Source organism: Trichomycterus rosablanca, chromosome 13, assembly GCF_030014385.1.
Source record: "Trichomycterus rosablanca isolate fTriRos1 chromosome 13, fTriRos1.hap1, whole genome shotgun sequence".
NCBI lineage: Eukaryota > Metazoa > Chordata > Actinopteri > Siluriformes > Trichomycteridae > Trichomycterus > Trichomycterus rosablanca.
Window position 1 is genome coordinate 31872011 of NC_086000.1, and position 11376 is coordinate 31883386.

At 38.2% G+C, this 11376-nt stretch overlaps 1 protein-coding gene across 1 annotated transcript in view; it reads right to left on the reverse strand.

Moving 5' to 3' along the window:
• The window catches only part of LOC134324986 (AT-rich interactive domain-containing protein 1B-like), a 318447-nt gene that overhangs the window by 183256 nt on the left and 123815 nt on the right, over positions 1-11376 (reverse strand). The window contains exon 4 of the mRNA XM_063006964.1: positions 8492-8599. Within this exon, the coding sequence (XP_062863034.1) occupies positions 8492-8599 (108 nt within the window). The remainder of the gene's footprint in view (positions 1-8491; positions 8600-11376) is intronic.

The window sequence follows — 11376 nt, forward strand, 5'->3', positions numbered from 1 at the left end:
CAGAAGGAGGAGAGGAGGTGACAGGGGGAGGAGGTGAGGAGGTTAAAAAGGACAGATTCAGGATGAATCTTCTGCATATGGGAACATTAAGTCCACACACATCTCCTCCTACTTTTCTCTAATGCATTAGTTAATTAAGACAGCAGATTGGTTGGTGCCTGCAGTTATGAGGTCTCTCTCTCTGTCTTCTCTCTTCCTCTAACTCTCTCTTTCCTGCTATCTTTCTCTCTGTCTCTCTATATCACTTTGTCTCTCTCTTTCTCTTTTTTGCTGTCTCTTGTTCTTTCTTCCTTCGTTCCGTCCATCCGTTCGTCCATCCGTTCTGTCCATCCGGCCATCCATCCATTCATCCCTATCCATCCATCCTATCCATCCATCTGTCCGTCTTTTCTTTCTTTCTTTACTTTTTACATCCTTTGTTTACAGAGGCTGAAGATTGAAATCCCAGCACTGTCTCCAACACAATAACAATTCTCATGTTTAACACTTCATAACACTAACCAACTACTTTATAATTAGGGCCCTTCTACGAGAAAATGTGCTTAATTTTACAGACCTCATTTTTTTAAAGAAAAGAGCGTCAGTCATTAAATAACACATAAATTAAATAATAGAATACATTTAAGCCACAATGCACAGCACAGCCTACCTTAATAGTTGAATGTAAACCTAGAACATCCAGTGATGGTGTGAGGCTCTGTCTCAAATACGAAAATTCTCATCTGTGCTTTAACACCCCTCACCCCCTGCATCCACAGAATTGGTCGGAATTTACCCAAGGCGTGTTTTTAGCTGCTTTAGACTTCAACCTCTTGGACATTTTGACTAACCGATTGCTAACTGAATTGCCGTAGGATTGCTAGGACTGCCTCATCGTGTAAATTAACCAGTATATGTACACTTGAACGCTACGCAAATGAAAAATGAAAAATTACTTAACACTAACCTTCAATTTTATATCTCAAATTGCATATTACACAGAAAAAGTCTCATTGCATGCTTCGTGGCATGATTTTCACTGCTGCAGTGTTAATTTCGTTGACGAATGATTTTCGTCATAGTTTTCGTCAACGAACCTTTTTTTCATGACGAAAACGAGACGATGACTAAATAAAAACTACAAAAAAAGATAAAAACTATGACGAAATGAATCGACACTTTCGTCAACGAATAAAAACGAGACGAAAATGTTTGGCAGGGACGACATCCAATCAGAACTGATTTAGTTTTGTGAAAGGTAGGGACAAGTTAGAAAGAGATCCAATCATAACTACTTTAGCGTATGTGGAGGGGCGGGACAAGCCGGGTAGCCATCCAATCAGTACTAATCTTTTGCAGTACCGCGGCAGAACCGTAGATAGAGATAGCTCTGTACCGCGGTAAGACCACACTCGCACAAGTTTGATCTAAACCCGGGAAGACCAGACTAGCCTGTGAACTGTCTTTACTCATGGAACTAGGTTAACTCCACATTGTCAACAGGGAGAAAGATGAGAGCCGATATATGGACACATTTCTCATTTGACGTCGTGAAAAACAAGACGATGTGTAAACCATGTGGGGTGACGGTCTCTGGTAAAAACACAACAAATCTGAAACATCTGGCACTGCTCGCAGTATAATGGAAACATAATGTCACAGCTGCTTTTACGGTACCCAGTTTTATAAAGAATGTAATATGCAATTTGGTACGAACAATGCATATACTTTTCAGGCAGAGCAGGCTTACTGGTCATTAATATTTTGTTATTGTTATGCTCAATAAGCAAGGTCAGTTAAATAAAGATGTTGTTTGAAATAAGTTAAATCTGTTTTTGTGTGTATTGCACATTCAAACATTAATAATATTCCATAACTTAAAAATGTTTCATTTTGTGTAAGTGTATATAATGACTTAAATAATTTAAGGGAAGTGATAAAAAAACATTTACATTTTACACCCTTTATATGTATTTTAGGGCGGCACGGTGGCTAAGTGGGTAGCGCTGTCGCCTCACAGCAAGAAGGTCCTGGGTTCGAACCCCAGGTGGGGCGGTCCGGGTCCTTTCTGTGTGGAGTTTGCATGTTCTCCCCGTGTCTGCGTGAGTTTCCTCCGGGTGCTCCGGTTTCCTCCCACAGTCCAGAGACGTGCAAGTGAGGTGAATTGAAGATACTAAATTTGTCCATGACTGTGTTCAATATAACCTTGTGTAAGGAATAACTACCGTTCCTGTCATGAATGTAACCAATGTGTAAAAACATGACGTTAAAATCCTAATAAACAAACAAATATGTATTTTAGTCGACTGAATCGACTGTAGATTTAGTCGACTATATTCTTATAATTAGTCGACTAAAACTAGACTAAAACTAAAACAATTCAGATGACTAAATTATGACTAAAACTAAATTACATTTTAGTCAAAAGACTATGACTAAAACTAAATTAAAATTTGCTGTCAAAATTAACACTGCACTGCTGTGAATTAGGTCCTTATAGGGTTATAGTCTTGTATGCATGTTGTTGGCTATTTTATGAGTTCCATCTTGGGGGTTTACAATTACTGACTATAGCACATCGGCTGTTCTAAACACTTTGCCATCCTCCATTGCCCAAATCTATTAATAAGAAGGTACCTCCATAAGATTCCCATTGACCATGTGTTATTTGGATGAGCCATTCTCAGAACTGCAATCAATCTAATGTGGTAGCTACTTAAAAGTGTCTTTTACTGGCTTGAGTGTGTCAGTTACAGCAGTCTTGCTGGGTTTTTGCTGGAAAAACTGTTTAAACAGGCATTGGGGGTTTCAGAGGTTTTGATTTTAAAATTAGAGGTTTTGATTTTAAAGGTCAAATTAGTCAAAGCAACACAAACCAGCCTGCAGCACCTGAAAGTTTTTCATCAATCAGATAAAAGCTTTACAAAAAAGGAAGACCAGTAACTTCCAAACACAACAAACTTCTTTGCTGTGGAGCTGAAAAGCCAACATTCAATCTGTTGAAGCATGTTAAGTGTACTAATTTCAGTTTACATGATGCTAAACTTCCTGATATACTGACGCCATGTTGAAGTTATCATTAGTGAAAATCAGAAATGGTGATACACTGCTCTGACGAACACATCCTGGACTTCATTCCACTGTGATAAAGGCCTATTGGGATACAAGTAAGTGTTCTTATGAGCATATTTTTGGTAGTGCGCTTGGGTGGTGCAAAGCTAAATTGTGTTGATCCACTACTGCTGGGATCCAAGTTTTAAATCCCCAGTAGTGCTGTTAGCCAGTTGGGCATCCTGTATTGGGTGTGTTACTGCATTGACCAGGATAAAGCAGTGGTAAAACTTTTCTACTACATTTGATAACATTTTGTATCTTCATCTGTATTGAGGTATCATGGCAGAACTCCTGACCTGTCTCAGTTTTGTCTGAGCTTATTCTTCTAGCTCTGTTGCTTTTGAAGAAGTGAAGCTCTCAGATGGATTAAACTGGTATTAATGTAGGTTTGAAAAAAATAGTTCCTACTTGTGCCTGATAATAGCCTGACATCTTGACCTAGATTGAAGCTGCGCAGACTAATGTGCATATCTCACACCGCCTCATGCCTCACAACACAGGCATTTTTAATGTGACCGCTTATAAATTGTCCTTGGGATGTTTTTTCGTGGCTTAAGCTAAATCTAAAAGACTTGAGCTAGTAAGAAGAGGATAACTGGGGAAAACCTGGAGAGAAATCACAGCAGATTAGGATCTAGCCAGAGTGCTTGAGGAGTTAGAAATAATCCCATAAGCAAAGAGCCCTGGGGCAGTTGTGGGATTAAAGTAGCTAAATTCAAATAAATCTCCAAAGTACTTGGGGCTTTCTCACATTGGAGGAGGACTGACACATCAATGCAATCCCTCAATTAGAAAAAAAACCCTTTCAAGAGTGAGGTTCACAGGAGGAGAATGATAGAGATAGAATAAAGAAGTAACAGACGGATTTACTAAGAACGGTTCTCAGCAATGGAGAAATAGTAAAGAGAATGATGAAAAACCAAAGGAAGAAAAGCAATCAACCCTGAATCCCATTCACAAAAAGTGAAACAAAATAGAAAAAGTAAGAAAAACATCGAGCGCTCCGTGCTTTCACTCCCTTCACTTAAAGATTTGGCCATAAAATCTGAGTCTAATCAAACATAATTACAAATCGGGACTGAATCCCCATACCCCCCATGTCCACCTTTTCCTGTCTCACCCAATATCCTCAATTACTCCTCCAGTCCAGCTGCTTAATGATTTTTCTCTTGGTGAGTGAGACCAGAAGACGGAAACGGGTGCCAACCAAGGAGAGCCCTTCGTTACTATAATGCTTAGCGTACCAAGACATAATTCAACATGCCCTTTTCAATCGGTGCAGTCAAAACAAAGCCACGTGCGTTTAATGTGAGCATTACTACGAAATGGTCAGTGAGATTTGGGGCTGCCCTGGGAAACAAATGGTAAAGTAAATGAGAAAAGACTGATCAAATCCAGGCTAATTGCCCAGCTGAGCTCTAGTGCTGCGACCGATGAGAAATTGATGTCTGAGTACAGCAACCCTCAAAGAATAAGAAGAAAGAAGGGCTGGTTAGAGCTTTACTGTTTTTATACTGCCAAGCCATTGCAGGCACCACACACTTACCCATTCAATTAATTACGTTTAATTAATTAATTAAGGACAATTTAGAAATTTTAATCTACTTTCTGCATATGCGGTAGTAAAAAGCCAGAATACCCAACGAAACATCGAGAGGCTTGGACCTCCTAAAATCCAAGATATCTGTCTGTCTGTCTGTCTGTCTGTCTGTCTGTCTATTTATCAGGCCTTGTGGAGTTTACCAAAGTCTACAATGACATACATTTTTTATTGGTCATTAGAAGTTTGGCAATATGTCAATTAAAATGTTTGACAGAAGTCTTTCTCAAGCGTCTTATTCCAGTGATTAATAACATAAACATTCTGTTTTAATAATTAAAAACACAGACACCGTTTAATAAATCCAATCTCACATAATTAATTAGCATTTTGTGTCTAAGTGTATTTTGTAGTGCAGCTGCTGTCCTTCATCCATCACTCGCATTGACTCGTCATTATTTATTCATTCATTTTCACTAAACACTTTATCCTAGACAGGATCCTGTTAGGTTCAAGAACCAGGGCGGGAACGCACTCTGGACAAGGTGAGAATCCATCACTGGGTAATATACCCACACAAAAACTCACACATTTATACCAAAAACTCACTCATTTATACCAAAAAGAGGAATCTGGTAATACTGGATGAAACCTAAGTAGACATGAAAAGAACACACAAAAGTGGCAATCTATAATCTATCATTGATATAATCTATAATGACAAGAAGAGGACACAGTACTAATAAAGGGCCTATGGTACTAATAAAAGACAATGAAATCTTGCAAGTGGTACTATTTAATATGTATAAAACAGTATAAACAGCACATAGAGTTTTGCTAAACATTATGGAATGATCATTTTAAGCTTTACTACAGTGATAAGTCATACAACCCTTAAAAGAATGGGGAACAGGTTAGAGGTTTACTGTAACAGCCAGGCCACTGCAGGCACCACACACTCACCTCTTTACTTAATTAAGTTCAGGGGCAATTTAAAAATTTGAATCTACCTTCTGCATGTAACAGTTACACATGGTACTGTAGTTTTTTTGCACAGTGCACAATTGAACACTACAGTGTTTATAAACTGCACCTTTTAGGCTTAATCCTAGTTTTTTTGTTTTTTGTCCAATGTTCTTTATATTCTTATATTTTAATTCTTATATCTTATATTTACATTACATTACATTTTAATTTTATTTCATTTCCTTTGCACTACATTGATGTGTTCTGTGTGATGTTTGTGATGTTTGTGATGGTTCTGAATTGCTGCTGTAACACTGCAATTTCCCTTTGGGGATCAATAAAGCAATCAATCAATCAATCAAAACAGTCTCATACAGTTGCAGGTGCACAGCAGCCACTTCTACCAGCTTCAAAACCATACAGCTACAATGAATACCCAGGATTCATCAGTGTAAGAGCCAAACAAAGAATATTTATTAAAGAATAACAGAATGGTAACACTTTTACCCTGTCTTTAAACTGTGGTCATGCCATGATCAGTTAAAAAAAACTGGCCCTATTTTTGGGTGGGAAGGGTGGCACTCCTCCTTTTTCATTTGATCAAGTAACTTGAGTCAAACTCAGAAGTCCATGAGCTTCTACATACAGACAAAGGAGGGCACGACACAGTTCTCAGCTGCCTTGCGTCTTATTGCATGAGCCACTGTTCAAAAAGTAGTTGGCTTTACATGTCTTAAAGGAAGCATGCGTTCGCTCTCACCCACCCAGATTAGTAGATGTCATGTGATAAAGAACTATCCAGGTTGTATTACTGCATTGCGTCAAGTGATTTCAGGCATGCCAGACCCACCACGACCCTGACCAATAAAGTGGAGGTAAAACATGAAAATGAAATTAAAATGAAATAATAATTCACATCTGTTGTGTGTAGATTTTAAAAGTGGCAGATACAAATACAGAGTGACAGGTACAAATGTTCCCCACTGTGCAAAAAGCCCTGAAACAAGCACATACTGAAATGTTTTCACTGAAGATCAGGAGGGGTTTTAAATACAGAATAACCATGTGTTTATGTACAAGCAAACTGAGTGACAGGTCGTAATTTCAAACCGGTTATGTATGTACAATATTCATCATAACCAGTGAAGCAAAATGACCCTACACAATACTATATCACAATCAGGGCTGTGTAAATACAATAACTACAAATTAGGATTAGCAAATATTCGTTTTCTTTTGTTTTACTCTTATAGAAAGTCCAACATATTTATTATTCAAATTACAGCAAGAAATGAAGGTACATCTGTAAAGAACAGTGCTTTTCTTAAGTCTGTCAAAAAGTCAGACAGGTGCGCACAGGTGGCACAGTGAGATATTCCACTAGCACACCAGCACCGAGATTCTGAACTCCTCGGTTTGAAACTCGCTGTTGCCACCGGTCGGCTTGGCGCCATCTAGTGGGCATAATTGTCAGTGCCTGCAGGGTGGGATGACCAAACTATGCTGTGTAAGGACACTGATTAGCAAACAGAGAGGCGCCTGTGAGAGGCGCCTGTGCAGAATGCATGGGTGAAAAAGAGTTCCGTTAAGGGCTGCACACAAGTCGGAGAAGGCGTGAGCAGCAATATACAGACTTTAATGGGGTGGCACGGTGGCTAAGTGGGTAGCACTGTCACCTCACAGCAAGATGCTCCTGGGTTCGATCCCCAGGTAGGGCGGTCCAGGTCCTTTCTGTGTGGAGTTTGCATGTTCTCCCTGTGTCTGCGTGGGTTTCCTCCCACAGTCCAAAGACGTGCAAGTGAGGTAAATTGGAGACATGACTGTGTTCAATATAACCTTGTGAACTGATGAATCTTGTGTAATGAGTAACTACCGTTCCTGTCATGAATGTAACCAAAGTGTAAAACATGATGTTCAAATCCTAATAAACAAACAAACAAACTTTAATGTAATGTAAAATTTTCGCACATTATTTATTTTAAAGGGAAAAAAAGAAGAAAACCAACAATATGCAACTATCTGGGCACAGTGTTAGATTATGCTAGCTCACTACCTTTAGTATCCAGGGTTAAAAAAAAAAAGATCCCCAGTAGTGCTACCGGCCGGTTAAGTGTCTACATACAGACCTGACCAGGATAAAGCCTTGATAAAAACATATAAAATTAAATTAAATAAACATTATACAGATGCACGGGTGGTCCAGTGGTAAAACACGCTAGCCCACCACTGCTGAGCTCCCAAGCTCTTGAGTTCAAATCTCATTTCTGCAATTGGCCGGCCAGGCACCAACACAGACCTGATTGGCTGTGTCTCAGGGAGAGTGTGTCGAAGGAATTCCTCATTACTGCTGCAATTACAGCCTCTAGACACATCTCAGGGATAATTAAAGCAAACAGGATGCACCTGAACACAATGCAGAACGCCACAGCAAAAAGCCCTGATAGTTTTGTGAATAAAGGTTTTGGTTTTGATTAATTTTGGAAAAGCGTGTTTTTACTTGTTGTTATGGGTGACACGGCAAAATGGCAAATATATCCATTCAAAATCAAATTCACCAAAAAATACAGTGAAAACCACACATACATACAGTACATACACATACAGTGTACAAAATCTCAGTGTCTAAATACTTTCTGATTTTAAATGATTTATCTGAACAACTACAATAAAATGTTGCTCATTTCTCCAATATGGTGTACAGTATTTTACAAAAGGAAGATTGTGATATAACCCATCTTTATGAATAAATAACCAGAATTGTTAAATTAGCACAATAGAAGTTAAGCTTTAACACTGCGTGTTGTTCCAGCTTTAGTCTAGTGTGATCTCTGAATATAAACCACAGCCTGAATGAGTTTTGAGTTCTAATTAGGATTAAGACTTGTAACTTACCGGCAGGCTGGCAGGTCGGTTCTGCTGGATCAAGCCCATCTCATCGTGGTTGGGTTTCCCAGCATTCCCAGCAGGCTGGGTTCTGTTTCCGTAGCTCTCCTGTGTTTCCTGAGAACGATACAAAGAGAGAATTTATTTGCATTTTAGTCTTATATAATTCAGAAGTTAAAGTGCAAAGCAAAAAAGGTGAATACAGACGTTCAGAAAGTAGTGTTGTTGGCTTCAGACACACCATCTACAGACCAGCTACAGAAAGAGTTATTATTATTATTATTATATTTTTTATTATTATTATTATTATTATTATTATTATTATCATTATTATTTTGTTTATTATTATTATTATTATTTTCATCATTATTATTATTATTATGTTTATTACTATTATTATTATCATTATTATTATTTTGATTATTATTATTATTATTATCATTATTATTATTATTATTGTTATTATTATTATTATTATTATGTTTATTATTATTATTTTCATTATTATTATTATTATTATTTTCATTATTATTATTATTATTATTATTTTCATTACTATTATTATTATTATTAGTAGTAGTAGTATCAGTAGTAGTAGTAGTATAAGTATTGCACCTTTTTAAAAGTGCAGGCTAATTTGACCACAGGCATGTGAATCTTTCATTTCAGTGGTAGCTAAGCGGTTAACCCTTGTGTGGTATTCGGGTCAAATTGACTCGTTTCAAATTTTTACAAGAAGAAAAATGGTACAAGTATACATTCTTTTTGCCTGAAACTCAATGGCCTTAGCTTATTTTCTGTGATAAACATGTACAAACATAAAAAAATAATTTAGCATTTTTAATGCTAAATTGTTTATTTGTTTGTTCATTAGGATTTTAATGTCATGTTTTACACTTTGGTTACATTCATGACAGGAACGGTAGTTACTCATTACACAAGATTCATCAGTTCACAAGGTTGTATCAAACGGTCTTGCACAATTTAGTGTCTCCAATTCACCTCACTTGCATGTCTTTGGACTGTGGGAGGAAACCGGAGCACCCGAAGTAAACCCACACAGACACGGGGAGAACATGCAATTGTTGAAAATGAGATAAGGATGATATATGTTAATGGTTTATGAATTAAAATTTTATTTCAAAATTTCTATTTGACCCGAGGGATACCAGAGGGAAGTGAAGACCGCACAAGGGTTAAAGTGCTGAACTTGTAATCAGAAGATTCAAACACCACCACTGCCAAGCTGCCACTATTGGGCCCCTGAGTAAGGCCCTTAACCCTCAATTTCTTGTGCTGTATTCAGCCACAATTGTAAGTCTGCTAAATGCTGTGAACGAACATTTCATTTAGTTTTCTTAAAACCATCTACCAATATTTCTGAGTTCCAACCAAGGAGTAGATACGACACAAACAAGATTATTTAAATACAGCTTATTTTTACCCAAGTATTTACACTCAAAGTAAGCTCAACCAAATGGTTAAGCAGACCATTAAAGGGTTAATAATCTGTGTTTGATTGGTTGCCAGACGAATGTCATCTTCCCATAAAAGCAGACAGTTCTTGGCTACAAAACCTAGCAAAGTACAGCAATAACAAAGTCTGGCTGTTCGCAATGACTCTCAGCCATTTAGTCCAGTGTGACTTTTATTAGGATGAGTTTTGATTCCAACAATAAAGATTCATCTCTGCCCCAAAATGCAAGCGAAGCAGGAATTAAGCAGCAACAAATCAAATGTTGTTTCATTTTGTACAGCAGAAACTAAACACATTGAGCATTTCAAGCTAAATTCAATGTACTGCCAATTCTCCGCTTGTAACGAATAAATAAACATCTGTGTCCAGAAAAAAGGAACAGATGTTAAATAAACACTGATATTATTTGACAATCATTGCTACCACATAATGCAGCCTAACAGGAAACGTTTCTCCTAATATGAAACAGAAGGGAATGATTTGCGTACGTCACATTCACAGCTTTAAACCTGGATGATTGAGGGTCGGGATCGGAGAAAGAGAGGAGCCGCACTACGTCTTACTCCTTACCCTGCCGACATGTGTGGCACAGGCTGGCATGATGCCCAGTCAGTGTTCTATTACCTATTAGACAGTCATTCATTTCTACAGCGTACCTTAAAAATACACACAGCACTCTCAAAAGTAAATAATCTGTCCAAATGAAAAACAGACAAGGTCATAAAACTGCACGATCAAAAGGAAAACACACACACACAAATACACACACACACACACACACATAGAGAGAGATTCACAGCACAGGTGTTCACATACATATGAACACAAACACACACACACAGATTCATCTATTTTTTAGAACTGCACTCATTGAGCACTTTATTAGGTACACCTGGTGTGTTTGTACATTTATTGACTGTTTAGGCTACACTACAATATAGACAAACAATTACTGACTGTAGAGCATCTGTTGCTCTGTGCTCTACTATACCTATTATCAATCAAACTGCTGACCAGATGTTATCTAGGTTGTGGATATTGTAGCTCCCAAGAATATACACTATATAACCAAAAGTATGTGAACACCTGACCATGAGCTTGTTGGACATCTTATTTCAAAACTCACTCACTCACTCACTCACTCACTCACTTTCTTAACCGCTTATCCAATCAAGGTTGCAGGGGGTGCTGGAGCCTATCCCAGCTTTTTAGTGGGCGCAAGGCACACAGTAACACCCTGTACGGGGCGCCAGTCCATCGCAGGGCAGACACATACACACACACACATACACACACCCATTCACCTACAGGGCAATTCAGGGTCTCCAATTAACCTGACTGCATGTTTTTGGACTGTGGTAGGAAACCGGAGCTCCCGGAGGAAACCCACGCCGACACAGGGAGAACATGCAAACTC